The sequence below is a fragment of the Nomascus leucogenys genome, chromosome 11 (genome assembly GCF_006542625.1).
Source record: "Nomascus leucogenys isolate Asia chromosome 11, Asia_NLE_v1, whole genome shotgun sequence".
NCBI classification, from domain to species: domain Eukaryota; kingdom Metazoa; phylum Chordata; class Mammalia; order Primates; family Hylobatidae; genus Nomascus; species Nomascus leucogenys.
Window position 1 is genome coordinate 43,225,087 of NC_044391.1, and position 18,216 is coordinate 43,243,302.

The following is an 18,216-nucleotide window of genomic DNA, read 5'->3' on the forward strand; positions in this document are numbered from 1 at the left end:
CACTGGGCCAGGTCTCCTGTGGATATAAGAGGTACTGAGCCAGGTCATCCTATGAATATAGGAGTCACTGAGCCAGGTCATCCTATGAATATAGGAGTCACTGGGCCAGGTCATCTGTGGATATGGGAGTAACTGGGCCAGGTCATCTTATGTATATAGGAGTCACTGGAACAGGTCATCCTGTGGATGCATAGAGGTATCACTGGACCAGGTCATCATGTGGATATGGCAGTGACTGGGCCATATCATCCTAGGGATATAGGAGTCACTGGGCCAGATTGTCCTATGGATATAGCAGTCACTGGGCCAGATCATCCTGTGGCCTTGGGCATCACTGGGCCAGGTCATCCTGTGGATATAGAAAGGTTTTTCTAGTTGTTGCACACAGTTGTCCTTTTCTTTATTTTCCAACCCTAATCTGGCAGTAAATGTCTTATATCTATACTCATATTAAAACAAGCACCTCCCAGTAAAGACAGCCTGTTCCTTGCCAATATGAATCTCTCTAGAGGCTGAAAGTTGATCCCTATGCACTTTTCAGCTGGACCCCTTAGATTTGGTCTGGTACGAAACCAAGTCCATGCATTTATCCATTTCTCCATCTCTCATGGCAGGGATTCCCAGATTTAGAATTCCAGAGATCAACAGAGTTTCAATAATGATGTGTAGGAATGGTATAGAGTTGCCAGTTGTTTACTTTTCTAAGCAAGAGCATTTATAAAAGTAACTATCACCATAATTTTATAAGGGAAATATATTTTATCATTGAAAGGGCCAGGGAAGCTATGAGCTCAGAGCAAAGGACAGGATTTAAATCAAATAATGTTATTAATTTTTAAAAAGTACTCTATTCTTATTTTTCCCATTTTCGTGTAAATTGATGTGAACATTGGTAGAAGTGAACACCACTGTTCAATAGTGACTACCTAGCATAGGAATTTGCATAATATGTTGTCATTAGATTGAATAACCAAGAGGTAATCTGGTGTTCACCTAACTTTATCTTGCTTTTTAAGTTAATTATTTCACAAAATTTGTGCTTGATGGGTATATGGCAATTTTAGGTTTCTACCCCTATGATATTATTACTCATAATTTGTTTCTTTTTTTTAGTTTTAATTACTTTGGGTCTGCAATAAGGATTTCTCTTGTTCTCCCTAGATTTCTGATTATCAAGCTGACTTCAGTCGGTGGTGGCAGAAAGAGATGAAAGCAGTGAAATTTCCATCCCAGGGAACGATCTTTGATTATTATGTGGACCACAAAACTAAGAAATTATTGCCCTGGGCTGACAAAATTGCCCAGTTTACTATGGATCCAGATGTGCCTCTGCAGGTAGGTGTGTGGAACATAGCAATTGTATTAGTCCATTTTCATATTGCTATAAAAAATACCTGAAACTGGATAATTTATAAAGAAAAGAGGTTTAATTGGCTCATGATTCCACAGGCTGCGCAGGAAGCATGATGCTGGCATCTACTGGGCTTCTGGGAAGGCCTCAGAAAATCACAGGGGAAGGGGAGGCAGACGCTTCACTTGGCCAAAGCGGGAACAAGAGAGAGTGAGGGGGGAGGTCCTGCACACTTTTAAATGGCCAGATCTCATGAGAACGAATTCACTTTCATGAGAATAGTACCAAGACGGATGGTGCTAAACCATTTATGAGAAACCGCCTCCGTGACCCAATCACCCCACACCAGGCCCCACCTCCAACAATGTGGATTACAATTCAACATGAGATTTGGTGGGGTCGTAGATCCAAACCATATCACCAATATTCAAGTGAAGTGTGCTGATGTGATCCCTTTACAAAAAAAAAAAAAAAAGTCTTTTTTTTCTTTCTTGCCTGATGAGTAAGTTGTTGTGTTAATATGCTCAGCATATGACATACATCACTGGCAGAGAAGAATCTCAGCTATAAGGATGCCTAGTGATGGCCGGGCGCAGCGGCTCACGCCTGTAATCCCAGCACTTTGGGAGGCCGAGGTGGGTGGATCACGAGGTCAGGAGATCGAGACCATCCTAGCTAACACAGTGAAACCCCGTCTCTACTAAAAATACAAAAAATTAGCCGGGCGTGGTGGCGGGAGCCTGTAGTCCCAACTACTCGGGAGTCTGAGGCAGGAGAATCGCTTGAACCCGGGAGGCGGAGGTCGCGGTGAGCCAAGATTGCACCACTGCACTCCAGGCTGGGTGACAGAGCAAGACTGTCTCTCAAAAAAAAAAAAAAAAATGCTTAGTGAGATGTCTGTTATATTTCTGCATCCTCTTTTTTTTTTTTTTTTTTTTTTTGGAGTCAGAGTCTCGCTCTGTTGCCCAGGCTGGAGTGCAGTGGCGCCATCTCGGCTCACCGTAACCTCTGCCTCCCAGGTTCAAGCAATTCTCCCGCCTCAGACTCCCGAGTAGGTGGGACTACATGTGCCCAGCACCATACCCGGCTAATTTTTAGTGGAGACGGGGTTTCACTGTTTTAGCCAGGATGGTCTCGATCTCCTGACCTCGGGATCCACCCGCCTCGGCCCCCCAAAGTGCTAGGATTACAGGCATGAGCCACCGTGTCCAGCCTCTGAATCCTCTTTTTTAAAAATATTACAACTTAATTCTGTAATAACTATAAAATATAAAGAAATAACAATTTCTTTATATTTTCCTAGAAACTTTGTGAGTTTGTAAAAATTGAAGGCATATTTCTGTTCAGTGATTCTTATTTCTGAACTTATTGTAAACTTCTTAGTTAGCACTTTTCACATATAATGTTCTTCTTATACCCTCCAGCTATCAAATGAATATATTTAATCTCCTCTGTTCACGTTTCAAAGTCATGTGACAGCTGATGATCCAAATGAACCTTTCTCTCTTTCTTCACTGTTTCTTTTCATAGATTGCTCTTCTACGTTTCCCTTAGATTCAGGTATTCTTTGATCATTGTATTCTACCTCAATGTGTTTTCCTTTTCATATTATTTCTTCCTCAAAATCATGTCACTCTGATTCATTTTGGAGCTTATTATTTTGGGAGTGCTGTGTGCGTGACATATAGGTGATTTCTGCGGCATTTATTAGGAGGCAATTAGTGCCAAATAACAGAAAGCCCAGTGCATTCATTTCCTGGATCTGCCATAACAAAAGGCCAAAGACCAGGTGGCACAAACAATAAAAACATATTTTTCTCATAGTTCTAGAGGCTAGAAGTCCAAGATGGAGATACCGAGGGGTTTTGTTTCTCCTGCACCCTTTCTCCTCGGTCTGCTGATAGGCATCGCTTGCCGTGACCTCACATAGCCTTTTCTCTTTGTGCACATTCATGGTCCCTGTCTCCCTGTGTGTCTAAATTTCTTCTTCTCCTAAGGACACCAGTCACATTGGATAAGGGCCTAATAGCCTCATTTTAACTTAATTATCTCTTTTATAAGTCCTATTCCCAAATACAGCCACATTCTGAGGTATGAGGGGTTAAGGCTTCAAGAGATGAATTTTGAAGGAGACGTAATTCAGCCTGTAACAATGTGCCCTCTTGACCCCCAAAATTCAAGTCCTACTGACTTACAAAATACATTCACCCATTCCAACAGCCCCAAATTCTTTTTTTTCTTTTTTCCTTTCTTCTTTTTTTTTTTTTTTTTTTTTGAGACAGAGTCTTACTCTGTTGCCCAGGCAATGGTGCAATCTTGGCTCACTGCAACCTCAGCCTCCCAGCTTCAAGCACTTCTCCTGCCTCATCCTCCCGAGTAGATGGGATTACAGGTACCCCACCACCATGCCCGGCTAATTTTTGTATTTTTAGTAGAGACAGGGTTTCACCATGTTGGCCGGGCTGGTCTTGAACTCCTTACCTCAACTGATCCACCCACCTTGGCTTCCCAAAGTGCTAGGATTACAGGCATGAGCCACCACGCCCAGCCTACCAACAGCCCAAAATTGTTAACCCATTCCAGTATCAATTCTAAGTCCCAAATATAATCCCAATATCATCTACATGATACATTTCATCTATCAATTTATTTCATGAATTGAAGTACAGTTCATCCTGAGGCAAAATTCCTCTCTAGCTGTGAACTTGCAAAACCAGAGAAGTTACCTGCTTGCAAAATACAATGGTAGAACAGGCATAGGATAGACCTTTCTATTCCAAAAGGGAGAAATCAGAAGAAAGAGGTCACAGGTCCCAAGCAAGTCCAAAACTTAGCAGAGCAAATGCCTTTAGATTCTTAAGACTTCAGAATAATCTTCTTTGGCTCAATGCCCTGTACCGGGGCCCACTGGGATGATGGCCCTGCCTCTGGACCCACTCAGGCGGCAGTATTGCCCTTGGGGGCAGCAGCCCTGTCCCTGGGGCACTGGGAGGTAGCATCCTGGCTCACTGACAGAAGTGGTGACCCCATCCCCTGAAAGTGAGAGGGAAATAGCCTCATTTCCCTGATCTGTACCTTTTGGGCCAGTGGTGGCAGTGGCAGTAGATGTTCTGCTGATCTGTGAATTGCCTTTGGAGTTACTTTCCCTTTTCTTGGAGGTTAATACATATTTGCAGCCAGGTTGCTAAATTGTCTTATCCTGTAGAATCTAAGAAGTATTACCTTCCTTCATTTTGTCCTGTTTCCATCCTCTTTACCCCAAGCTGGCAATATTTATGCTGATATAACCCCATCTCTATCCCTGGCTTCTTCTGAAATAGGTGATTTTGTCTAAGAATTACACCCATAATTTCTTTATGGAGTCATTGTCTGGCCACACTTTGGTGTTCTCTCCAGAATACACTTTCTCATGTTCTGCATATGGACAAGCTGAGAATTTCCCAAATCTTTAAGTTCTAGTTCCTTTCTGCTTAACAGTTACTTCTTCAATATGTCTTTCTCCTCTTTCATTTTGCTAGCAATAAGGAGAAACTGGGTCACATCTTCAACACTTTTCTTAGAAATCTCCTCAGTTAAGTTCTTGAGTTAGTAACTCACAGATTCTATCTTCCACAGAACACTAGAATGCAATTCAGCCATGTTCCTTGCCACTTTATGACAAGAATTGCTTTTCTGCCAGTGTCAAGTAACACGTTCCTTATTACCATCTGAGGCCTCACCAGAAGCCTCTTTAATGTCTGTATTTCCACCAACAATCTCTTCAATGCAATCTAGGCATTTTCTTGCCTGCACCTTAAAACTATTCTATCCTGTCGTCTTATCCTGTTCCAAAGTCACTTCCACTTTTTTAGGTATCTGTTATCGTAGCAGCCCACTTCTCACAATCAAAATCTGTATTAACCATGAGATACCACCTCACAGCTGTTAGAATGTCTGTTATCAAAAAGATGAAAGATAACAACTGTTGTCAAGAAAAATGAGAAAATGGAACCTTTGCACACTGTTGATGAAAATATCAATTAGTACAGCCATTATGGAAAACAGTATGGAGGTTCCTCAAAAATTGAGCTACCGTATGATCTAGCAATCCCACTTCTGGGTATATATCCTAAGGAAACAAAATTAGTGTGTCAAAGAGATATCTGCACTCGCATGTTTACTGCAGCACTAGTCACAATAGCCAAGATATGGAGTTAACCTAAGTGTCCATCAATGGATGAACAGACAAAGAAAATGAGGTTCATACACACAATGACATACAGGTTGAGCATCTCTAATTCAGAAATCTAAAATGCTCCAAAATTAAAAACTTGGAGGGCTGGTATGATGCTCGAAGGAAATGTTAACTGGAATAGTTTCATTTCAGATTAAGAATGCTCAACCAGTAAGTATAATGCAAATGTCCCAAAACCCCCAAAAACTAAAATCCAAAATACTTGTGATCACAAACATTTCACATAAGGGATATTCAACTTGTACCTTTCAGCCTTTAAAAAGAAGGAAATCCTGTCCTTTGCAACAACTTGGATGAACCTGGAGGACATTAAGTGAAATAAATCAGACACAGAAAGACAAATACTGCATGATTTCACTTGTGAAATTTTAAAAGTTGAACTCATAAAAGCGGAGAGTGGAATGGTGGCTACCAGGGGCTGGAGTTAGGAGGTTGGAGAGATGTTGGTCAAAGGATACAAAATTTCAGTTAGGAGAAATAAGTTCAAGAGATCTATTGTACATGGTGACTATAGTTAATAACAATGTGTAGTATTTTTTAAAAACCATTAAGAGAAAAAATTGTAAGTATTCTTCCCATAAAAAATAAGCACATGGGGCTGGGTGCAGTGGCTCACACCTGTAATCCCAGCACTTTGGGAGGCCAAGGCAGGTTGATCACCTGAGGTCAGGAGTTCGAGACCAACCTGGCCAACATGGCAAAACCCCGTCTCTACTAAAAATACAAAAAATAGCTGCTTGTGGTGGTGTGCACCTATAATCCCAGCTACTCGGGAGGCTGAGGCAGGAGAATTTCTTAAACCTGGGAGGCAGAGGTTGCAGAGAGCCGAGATTGCACCATTGGACCCAGCCTGGGCAACAAGAGTGAAACTGTCTCGAAAAAAAAAAAAAAAAAAACTATGTGAATTGTAAGCATATATTAATTTGCTGGATTTAGCCATTTTACAATATATAAATATTTCAAAACATCAGGTTATACACAATAAATATATATAATTTTGTCAATTAAAAATTAACTTTTTTAAAAAATAAAGCATATTTTAGCTCTGTGATCCAAAAAATTTAATTATAGTTGTAACCTAGAGAAACCCAACTGCACATAGAAAGATGATCATGGCCATGTTGTTCCTGACAACAACCAAAAAAAGGAAAATTGAAAAACTAACTTGTAATATATTAGTAGAACGGAAATCTACATAGCAGTAAGAAAAATTACCTAGACCTAGATACACCAGTATCAGCATATCTCAAAAGTATAATGTTGATTGAAGAAAGCAAACTACAAAATAATCTCTATATTCTGAAACTGGTTGCATACATTTACAAATAAAAGTTCAAACAAACAAGCAAAACTGTACAGTAGTCCCTCACTTATCCATGGCTTTGCTTTCTGAGGTTTTGGTTACGTGTGGTCAACAGTGGTCCAAAAATACTCAATGGAATATTCCAAATATAAGCAATTGATAAGTTAAATTGCACACTGATCTGAGTAGCAGAATGAAATCTCGTGCTGCCCCACTTTATCCCACCCAGGATGGTAACCATCCCTTCATCCAGCTGTCTCGGTGACCAGGTCGATTGTTGTGTATTGCAGTGCTTGTGTTCAAGTAACCCTTATTTTACATAATAATGACCCCAAAGTGCAAGAGTAGTGCTGCTGACAGAATTGTTCTATTTTACTATTGTTAATCTCTTAGCGTACCTAATTTATAAATTAAACTTTATCACAGGTATATAGGTATAGGAAAAAACAGTATATATGGGGTTCTGTACCATCTGTGGTTTCAGGCATTCCCTGGGAGCCTTGGAACATACCTCGCCAAGGTTAAAGGAGGACAACTGTATTAGTTTGCTAGGGCTGCCATAACAAAATGCCACAGACTGGGCAACTTCAACCACAGAAGTTTCTTTTTTCACAGCTCTGGAGGCTAGCGGTCCAAGCTCAAGGTGTCAGCAAGTTTGGCTTCTCCTGAGGCCTCACTCCTCCTAGCCACTTTCTCTCTGCATCCTCACATGGCTTTTCTCTGTGTATATGTATCCCTGATATCTCCCCTGTGGGTTCAAATTTTCTTATAAGGACACCTGTCAGATTGGATTAGGGCTCAGTCTAATGGCTTCATTTTAACTTAATCACCCCTTTAAAGCCCCTGTTTCCAAATACAGTCCCATTCTGAAATACTGGGGTTAGGGCTTCATGACATGAATGTTGGGGGGACACAACATTATCAGCCTGTAATATTACTCCGGTGTGACTTCATCCTATCTCATTACATCTGCAGCACCCCATTCCCAAATAACATCACATTCTGAGGTACTGCAGATGAGGACTTCAACACAGAAATTTGAGGAGGAGACAATTCAACCCCTAACAATGAGGAAATTTATTATTTCACAAACAAATAATTCAGAAGTCAAATAACCACAATGCAGATTAATTCTGTGACCTGGCGGAATCACCAAGGATTCTGATCAAACCATCTTTCTGTACTGCTCTTAACGTTGACTTCAATTTAAGACAGCCATCCCTTTGGTCTCAAGATGTCGCTAGTGGTTCCAGAAGACAACTTCAAAGGAGGCAGGGACTTTCTCATATCTTTTTGTTAAGAGTGAGGAAACCTTTGTCAGAAGCCTGGAGCTGACTGCCTCCTGCATCTAATTCTGCAGACTGGGCCATGTGCCACCTCTAACCCAGTCTCAGGCCTGGGCGGTGGGGCCGCCATGATGGGCTTTGATGCGTCCTCACATCCTGCAGGAACCAGGCAGAGCTTCCCGTGGAGCACATGGCTGTGTGGGGGAGGGGTGGGGACTTGGACAAAGTGGGGGCTCTCCCAGCAAAGAAGAAGCAGGGAAGGCCGCATGCAGTGACTCGCGCCTGTAATCCCAGCGCTTTGGGAGGCCGAGGTGGGTGGATCACCTGAGGCCAGGAATTCGAGACCAGCCTGGCCAACATTGTGAAACCTCTTCTCTACTAAAAATACAAAAAATTAGCTGGGTGTGGTGGCAAGTGCCTGTAATCTCAGCTACTTGGGAGGCTGAGGCAGGAGAATTGCTTGAACTCGGGAGGCAGAGGTTGCAGTGAGCTGAGATTGTGCCATTGCACTCCAGCCTGAGCAACAAAAGCGAGACTCCATCTCAAAAAAAAAGAAGCAGGGAAATGGGCATCCCAACAGCCGAAAGTGCCTGCTCCATCCACTTTATCTAGTTGGAAATCTTGCTTTTTGTTCAAGCTGCCTAGAATTCAGCTACCTACGAGTATGTTCTAGTTGGTTGAAGGCTGAGAACCTGTAATCAACCAAGACTGCTGAAGACCTGAAAACTGGTATCGCAAGATTGATGCACCTTAGTGATGATATCTTATATTCAACAGAGAACCTATGACGAGTTTGTACTCTTTCTTTCCACACAGTTGTACCAAATGTGATTATTTAATTAACAGCATCTTAATATAGTAGAAGAGAACCATAGAAAGTCAATAATAATAGCAAACACAATATTATGCCATTATATGTCAGGCCCTTTACTGAGTGCTGTACATAATGCAATCCTTATAGCAACCTTCTAAGGCAGGGACTGTCACTAGCCTTTTTTTTTTTTTTTTTTTTTTTTTTTTTTTTTTACATACGGAGAAACAGGCACAAAGAGAAGAAATATATCCACAGCTATACGGGTAGTAAGTATAGGATGACCAACAGTTCTAGTTTGACTGGAATTAAAGGAGTTTCGGGAACATTGGACTTTGAATTTTAAAACTGGGAAATCCTGAGCAAACTAACAAGAGTTCATCACACTAAAACAAGCAAAGCAGGATTCACACCCAGGCATCCTGGCTCCAGAGTCCATGTTCTGAAGAGCATTCTATGTGTAGATAAGAGAGAGGTCAGGCTCTGACAGGCTTGGGTTTGAATCGAAGTACTGCCACTTACTAGTAGCTATGACCTTGACCAAGTCAGTTATGTTCTTTAAGCTTTAGTTTCATGACCTCTGAAATAAAAATAACAACTCTCTTTATAGGTTTGTTATGTGTGTCTTATGACATTATATATGTAAAGTGCTTAGCATGGTACCTGCCACATACTTATTTCCAAGTAAGGGTGAATTATTAGTATTAATATGTGGAAAGGGCCAGCAGACAAATTTAAAAGCAAATGATGACAACTAGCAGCAAGAAAGGGAAAAATATGAGATGCAGCTCGAATATTTTTTAAAGAGTAGCCTAGGACTATTTAGTGCAGCACAGAACAGTCTGTCTTTTAGTAAGCCCTGAGTATCACTGAATTAAAATGAAGTTCTAGAGTAAATGTTCAGACATGAAGATGATCTAGAATTGTGTATAAAATATTTGGTTGAGTCAGCCATGGTGGCTCACACCTGTGATCCTAGCCCTTTGGGAGGCTGAGGCAGGTGATCACTTCAGCCCAGGAGTTTGAGACGAGTCTGGGCAGCATGGCAAAATCCCATCTCTACAGAAAATACAGAATAATCAGTTGGGCATGGTGGTGCATGCCTGTAGTCTCAGCTACTTGGGAGGCTGAGGTGGGAGGAGAACCTGAGCTCAGGAAGTCAAGGCTGCAGTTAGCCATCATCACGCCACTGCCCTCCAGCCTGGATGTAGGAGTGAGACCCTGTCTGAAAAAAATAGTCATTAAAAAAACTCACAGTCAACTGGGGGCAGTGGCTGAAGCCTGTAATCTCAGCACTTTGGGAGCCCGAGGTGGGTGGATCACAAGGTCAGGAGATCGAGACCATCCTGGCTAACAAGGTGAAACCCCGTCTCTACTAAAAATACAAAAAAATTAGCCGGGCGTGGTGATGGGCACCTGTAGTCCCAGCTACTAGGGAGGCTGAGGCAGGAGAATAACCTGAGCTCAGGAAGTCGAGGCTGCAGTGAGCCATGATCACGCCACTGCACTCCAGCCTGGATAACAGAGCAAGACTCCGTCTCAAAACAAACAAACCAGGCTAAGGCGTTGGTCCCAATTTTCATTTGTGTGTGGCTTGATTTTTTGAACATTTTCTCATCTCCTGAAATGTTGTAGATAGTTTCTTATATGTCTGCTATATTCCCTTCTGCGCTTACCACAATGTTGGGCAGAGAGTAGGTATTTTGGAATTAGGAGCCTTGGGGGCTAGTACTTAATTTGGAAATGATAAATCAGTTGTTTACTTTATGGTACTTTGCTGGCACTATCCAGTTGCTCTCCTCAAGCTACAATGTCTGAACTCTGACCATTCAACATTGAAAATAAGGTGGAATCTCTCCCGTTGGGTGCTAATCTGAACTATGAATTATTTGGATCTCAATTCTAAAGTGACCATGTTGAGTTTGGTATAAAATTTTGGAATGCCTGTCTCTCACGCACATGCTCTTCCTCTTTCTGATCTTTGTCTCATTCTGTTTCTCCTCCCAGACAGTTCTGGTTCACACCACAGAGACAACTCGTCTTAGATATTTCATGGAGTTGTTGCTTGAGAAAGGAAAACCTCTAATGCTAGTAGGAAATGCAGGAGTGGGAAAAACAGTCTTCGTAGGTGACACATTGGCAAGTCTCTCTGAGGATTACATAGTATCCCGTGTACCTTTCAACTACTACACAACATCTGCAGCTCTGCAAAGTAAGTGCACCTGTTTATTTTCTAGAAACAAGGGATCAAAAATCATCAAGGTGGGGACATGCAGCCCAAAAGACTAATAATGCCTTTCCCTAGAATTTAGAGTTATTGCTTGGGCCTCAGATGAATTTGTACTTATCATCCTTGTTAAATATACGTTGTTTAAATATTGTTGTGCTTTTGGCTTTTTATGTCACTCATGGCTTTATTTGGGTGATTATGCTTTAGAACAGCAAAAATATACATCAATAATGTTAATGTGTTACCTCAAAGCCACTGATTGCCTTTAATTGCGTGGACTCTTACCAATATAAGGGTATACTCAAGGAGGGATGTTCTGGTTACTTTTTCAAGTAAAAGATTAATTTAGGAGAAATTCAATAAAACTGTATTGAGTAAATGACAGAGCCAAGAGTCATTAATGAAATCTTAAAATCACTAGAACTAATTTTGAACTATTGAATAACTAATCAATGTAATCAAAAGAACCGCACAGATTTGAGGCATTCCCAGAGTTAGGTAGGGTGAGCAAAAGAGACATGAGACATAGAGAGGAAATCACAGTAAGAGCTGATGTTGGAAGGCCAGTCAATCTCCCGCAGGGAAAGGGGGCTCTGTTGGGGGGCATCCAGACTCTCTGATGTCCAGTTGTTTATTAAAACTGTTGAGTTGCCTTGAATGTGGGTTCCTGGGGTATCTGTTTACATGTGGATATATGTTGTTTTCTTAGCTATATCAGTGGAGACTAATAATAAATTTTCTTACTTATTGACATCATTAACAGTCAATAGTGATTTTTCTGTCATCTTTTTTGTTAATCACTTGGTCTTGTCTTTATGAATGGAACCCTTAGAAAGCCAACTCAAGCCAGGTGTGGTGGTACATGCTGGTAATCCCAGCTACTCAGGAGGCTGAGGTGGGAGGATTGCTTGAGCCCAGGAGTTTGAGTCCAGTCTGGGCAATGTATTGAGATACCTGTCCCCCAAAAAGAGCCAATTATTTTATTCATCTATTCGGAAAGTACACATTATTTACCTACTTTTTCTCAAGCATTGTGTAGGGTATGTTTTTCATTTGCAGATATGAAAGAAAGACTCTATGATTTATAAATGGAAGATTAGGCTACAGTTCAGTAGTTGAACAAATTACCTATGATGTGAATGCATCTTGCTAATTCCTAAAAGGAATACAGGCATGAATACGATTTAGAGATGGCCTATTAGTGTGAGGAATAGAAAGAGCTATAGTTGTCAGTATACTTGTAAAGAGAATTATGATTTCAAACATTTGAGCTGGGGTGACAAATGGGCAAAGAAGATTAGGATAGAAGGACCAGCTTAAGCAAAGGCATGGAAGACAGAGAATTGTGGGACACATTCAATGAATTGAATATGATGACTGAAGCATAGTGATTGGGTGCAAGGTGTGGAAAAGGCTAAGCTACTGATTTGGAGTTATACTGCAGATAGGGTGACCACCTGTCCAGTTCGCCAAAAGACCAAAGTGTTTTCTGGAACATGGGACTTGTAGTGTTAAAACTGGGACAATCCCAGGCAACCACCGATGGTTGATCACACCAACTATAGAGAATGCTGAGATACAAACTGAGGGGACTGTATTTCATTTGATGGAAAATGGTGAGCCATTGATAGGGAAGCAAGGAACTGACAAGGTGGGCACTGTCTTTTGAGAAGAGAGATCTGAGATGGGGAGATCAGTTCCTTTGAGTAGTATAAGAGCTATATGTAATGTGACCCTGGACCAGAATTGTAGAAAAGGAGGTGGCAAGTTGGGAACATATGGAAATGACATGAAGTACCATTTATAGGCTGTGGTTGGACAAACACGGGACCAGGAGAGAGAGATTACTGGAGGCTTTGCATCTGCCTCACTGGGCATGTTAACCCCATAAGCAGGAGCACAGGGGCAAAAGGAAAGAGGTGAATTGCGAGTGAGGAAGAGATGATGTTAAGCTGAGTTGGAAAAGAGGCAGATTTAGTGTCGGCTGAACGTTGGATGGTAATGGCTAGTAAGAATTAATGCCCAGCAAGTGTTTGGAAATGTGGGTCTGCCTCTTGGAAAAGGTGTTTATTTATTATATGATTCTTTATTCATTCATTCGTTGATTTGTTTGCTCATTTAAAAAAAGTATTTATTGTGGCCATTGTCAGTGGTATAGCAATGAATATGACATAGTTCCTTGGTCTCAAAATACTTATAGTCTGTTTGGAGAGTCAACAAGTAATTAGATACTACATCTGAGACACACACTGTTCTGGATTTTCTTCACCCAGGACTTTAAAAAAATAGGCACAAAGTCATATAGACACGGGAAGAAATGTAACTTTATGTATTCACGGATAGTGACTACATTGTGGATAGCGTCTACACACACTGTTCTTGTGTCTCTGCACTCCAGCGGCCTAAGAAGCCAGGTATGGGAGACTTTCCTGACCTGTCCCCAGACTCTTCTGCAGAGATGACAGAGAAGAGAACTGAGAGACCAGGCCATAGCTGGACTAGCAGTGGCCATAATGAATGGGTACAGGGGAGGAAGTACACAGATCAGCAGTTGGGTTGTTTCAGCTGTGACGGACAATGTGATGTCATGCTGCACATGTTGCAGTCTCCATAAAAGGAGAGGTGGAGTGACTTCTGGCAACAGGAGGGAGATTGGCAGGAGAGCATGACACAAAAGGAGGGGCCAGAGACACATCTCAGGTCTCTTAACCTATGAAGAGGTGATACCTGAAACCATAGGGTGGATGAAATCAACAGAAGAAGGTAAGAACAAGAGAAAAATGACTAAACAAACATTTACATTCTGTTGATTGGTGGACAGAAATATATGTTTATTTCAGAAATTCTTGAGAAACCCCTAGAGAAAAAAGCTGGTCATAACTATGGTCCTGGAGGAAATAAAAAATTGATTTATTTTATCGATGACATGAACATGCCTGAAGTGGACTTATATGGCACTGTTCAGCCCCACACCCTGATCCGGCAGCATATTGATTATGGACATTGGTAAGCAAGTCTCCGTAGTTTACTGTCTCCCAAACTCTAATAATTATTATGGATGAATAATTATTATGGATAATGATTATTATGGATGAATGATTATTATGAATCATTATTATGGATGGATTCAAGTGCAATTATCCCCAGTTTCTTCTAAGGAATATCTTTTGGGTTTACTTTGTATCTCTTTTCATCATATTAAATGGAATAGTTTCCCTGTGTATCTTTGGAAGATTGGATTGAAAAGTATCTCAGAAATGTTAAGACTGTCCAGAAATCATGTCCTCTTTAAGAATTAACTCACACTAAATTATTTAAGAGAGATTTGATCTTGTTTGGCAGGGTGTAAACGTTTGGGCACTGTAGTCTGCAATCCCTGACAATTAACTACAGGGACAGCCCCCAGCCCATCCATGGAGTCTTGCTATGGGTACGAGATAGTTTCTACAGAGTAACATGAGAATCAGTAAGCAGTAATAGTAATAGTACATTGACACAGCTCCAGATCTTGATTTTTGGCATCAAATGAGCTAAGTCAACTTCAGTTTTTTGAGCTTCAGTTTTGATGTTTCTCAAATAAAGCTCACTAGGTCAACCTCACAGAGTGATTATAAAGATAAGGAGATAGTCTGTGATGAAGCCCTTTATGAACTGTTAGATTTTGCAGTTTTGTCATCTCCAGTTTTTGGATTTAAGGTTCTGTTTTCTGTCTTTCAGGTATGATAGACAGAAGGTAATGCTTAAAGAAATCCACAACTGCCAGTATGTCGCCTGCATGAATCCGATGGTGGGCAGCTTCACCATCAATCCCAGGCTACAGGTAGGGTGTTGAATATTGCTCTCAAAAACTGTAGATCTGTACTGTATTGCTTTTGAGTACAGATTAGGATTCCTATGGGACATCTTGTTAAGCACGTTTCTCATGGCAGCTGTACCATATTTTATTCCCACTAACAATAGACAGGGGTTCTAATAAGCCTTTTTGTTTTAATTAGTAGACTTTATTTTTTATATCAAAGTTTATAGCAAAATCAGCTGGCGGTACAAATAATTCCTATGTACTCTCTTAATGCCCCCACTCGTTTTACCCTATTATTAACATCTTGCATTAGTTACAATGATCAGCCAATATTGACACATTATTGTTAACTAAAGTTCAGAATTTACATTGGGATTCCTTCTTTGTATTATACATTCCAGGGGTTTTGACAGACGTATAATGACAAGTATCAACTGTTAACAGTATCATATAGAATAGTGTCACTGCGCCAAAATCTCTGTACTCTACCAATTCATTCCTCTGTCTTTTCCCTCTGAGTCCCTGGTAACAATTGATCTTTTGTCTTTTCTTTACTATTATTATTGTTGTAAAATACGTGTTACAAAAAATTTACCACATTAACCATTTCAAGTGTACAGTTCAATAATATTAACTACATACATAATGTTGGGCAATCAAGATCACCACCCATCTCCATAACTCTTTTCATCTTGTGAAACTGAAACTCTACCCGCTGAGCTCCCCTTTTTCTCCTCCGCACTTTCCCCTGGCAACCACCATTCTACTTTCTGTGTCTATGATTTTGACTATTTTAAGTACCTCATATAAGTGGAATTATCCAGTATTTGTCTTTTTGTGGCTGGCTTATTTCATTTACCGTAATGTCTAGGGTTCATCCAGTTATGGCATATTGCAGAATTTCTTTCCTATTTAAGACTGAGTCATATTCTAGTACATGTATTTACCACATTTTCCATAGTTTTTCATTTGTTGATGGACACTTGGGTTGCTTCCACACTTTAGCTAATGTAAATAATGCTGCTGTGAACATGGGTGAACAAATACATCTTCAAGACCCTGCTTTTAATTCTTTGGGGTGTACACCCAGCAATACAATTGCTGAATCATATCAGAATTCTACTTTTAATTTTTAGAGGAATCATCATACTGTTTTCCGTGACAACTATACCTTATTTTATTCCCTACCAACAGTGCATCAGGGTCTCAGTTTCTCTACATCCTCACACACGTTTATTTGCTGTTTTGTTTTGTTTTTTGACAGTAATCATGCTAATGAGTGTGAGGCAGTATCTCATAGTTACGATTTGCATTTTCCCAATGAACAGTGATGTTTTTATGTGCCTATTGTTCATTTTTGTATCTTCTTTGGAGAAATGTCTATTCAAGTCTTGTGTTCATGTTTAAATTGGGTTAATTTGTTGTCATTGAGTTTTAGGAGTCCTCAATGTATTCTGGATATTAATCCCTTAAGCGCTGATATTTTCTCTATTTCTATAAATTTTGCCTTTTCCAGAATTTCATATAGTGAGAATCATAAGGTATGTAGTCTTTCCAAATAGGCTTTTTTTCCCCACATAGCTTATCTATGCATTTAAGATTTCTCCATGTCTTTCCATGGCTTGATAGTGCATCTCTTTTTATTGCTGAATAGTAGTCACTGTATGACTGCAACACAGCTTGTTTACCCGTTCATCTACTGAAGGACACCTTGGTTGCTTTCACTTTTGACAATTATTAAAGAAGCTGCTATAAACATTTGTGTGCAGGTTTTGTGTTATGCATATAAGCTTTTTAATCATGACAACAGCAACAGCTACCACCAACATACATTCCGTAGCATACAGTGGTTGCTTACGCGTCTGGACTCAGCTGAGACTGAGCTCAGTGACTGCTGATCTTGCCTGGGCTCATCTGTGCATGTTGGGGATAAACTGTCAGTTAATTTGATGTGGCTTTGGCTGGAGTGACTGTGACAACATGGCCCTGCTTTATGTGTCTCTCATACTTTAGGGCCTGCAGAGTTTATGGCAAAGTCAGAGGCTTAACAAAGTAAGTAGAAATATACACCTCTGACAACGACTGGCACACTGTCACTTCCACCTCATTCTGTTGGCTTAAGTAAATCACATGGCCAACCCCAGAGTCAGAGTGGAGCACTAAAAAGCTACATGGTAATGGGCCTGGATACAGGGAGGAGTGAAAAAATCAGGTCTTTGCAATTTTCTGGTACAATCGTAATCCTTACACTCTTATATTTGCTTTTCTTTGCAGAGACATTTCACAGTGTTTGCATTCAATTTTCCATCTTTGGATGCACTAAACACCATCTATGGCCAGATCTTTAGCTTCCATTTCCAACAGCAAGCATTTGCTCCATCAATTCTCAGGAGTGGCCCCACTTTGATCCAGGCAACAATAGCATTCCATCAGACAATGATGTGTAACTTTTTACCCACGGCTATTAAATTCCACTACATCTTTAATCTGAGAGATTTATCAAACGTCTTCCAGGTACCTTGACTGCTCTATGTTATGCCTCTTGAGTAGAGAAATAATTATAATACTATGTAGTAGCCCATTTTTTGTGTCACTATAGAGAAACACCTGAGGCTAGGTAATTTATAAAGAAAAGAGGTTTAATTGGCTTATGGTTCTGCAGGTTGTACTAGCATGGCCCCAGCATCTGCTTCTGGTGAGGGCCTCAGGAGTTGACAATCATGGTAGAAGGTGATGGGGAGCCAGCATTTCACATTTTGCATGGCAAGAGCAGGAGCAAGAGAGTGAGTGGGGGCAGGTCCCCAAACTTTTAAACAACCAGCTCTTGCATGAACTAACTGAATGAGAATTCACTTATTACAGAGGGGATGGTGCTAACCATTCATGAAGTATCTGCCCCCATGATCCAATCACCTCCCACCAGGCCCCACCTCCAACACTGGGAATCACATTTCAACCTGAGATTTGGAGGGGGCACACATCCAAACCATTACCATACTGTTAATGGTGTTCCTTTATAAACAGCTTAAAACTATGCTATATACTTTTATATGTATTCTTTAACTTTACTCATAAACTTCTCAGGAAGTAAGTATGGCAGGTTTATTATTCCCATTTCATCAATGAGAACGGTGCTTCTCCTCAGGTCATATGATGTCTTTGTCTGCACTTCTGTGACAAAATACCTGAGATTGGGTAATTC

The 18,216-nt window shown here is 40.7% G+C and overlaps 1 protein-coding gene across 1 annotated transcript in view; it reads left to right on the forward strand.

Moving 5' to 3' along the window:
• DNAH11 (dynein axonemal heavy chain 11) overlaps nt 1-18,216 on the forward strand; it is a 363,940-nt gene that overhangs the window by 185,488 nt on the left and 160,236 nt on the right. Inside the window, exons 45-49 of the mRNA XM_030822211.1 lie at nt 1,162-1,335; nt 10,993-11,197; nt 14,056-14,221; nt 14,933-15,035; nt 17,289-17,528. Coding sequence (XP_030678071.1) covers nt 1,162-1,335; nt 10,993-11,197; nt 14,056-14,221; nt 14,933-15,035; nt 17,289-17,528 — 888 coding nt within the window. The remainder of the gene's footprint in view (nt 1-1,161; nt 1,336-10,992; nt 11,198-14,055; nt 14,222-14,932; nt 15,036-17,288; nt 17,529-18,216) is intronic.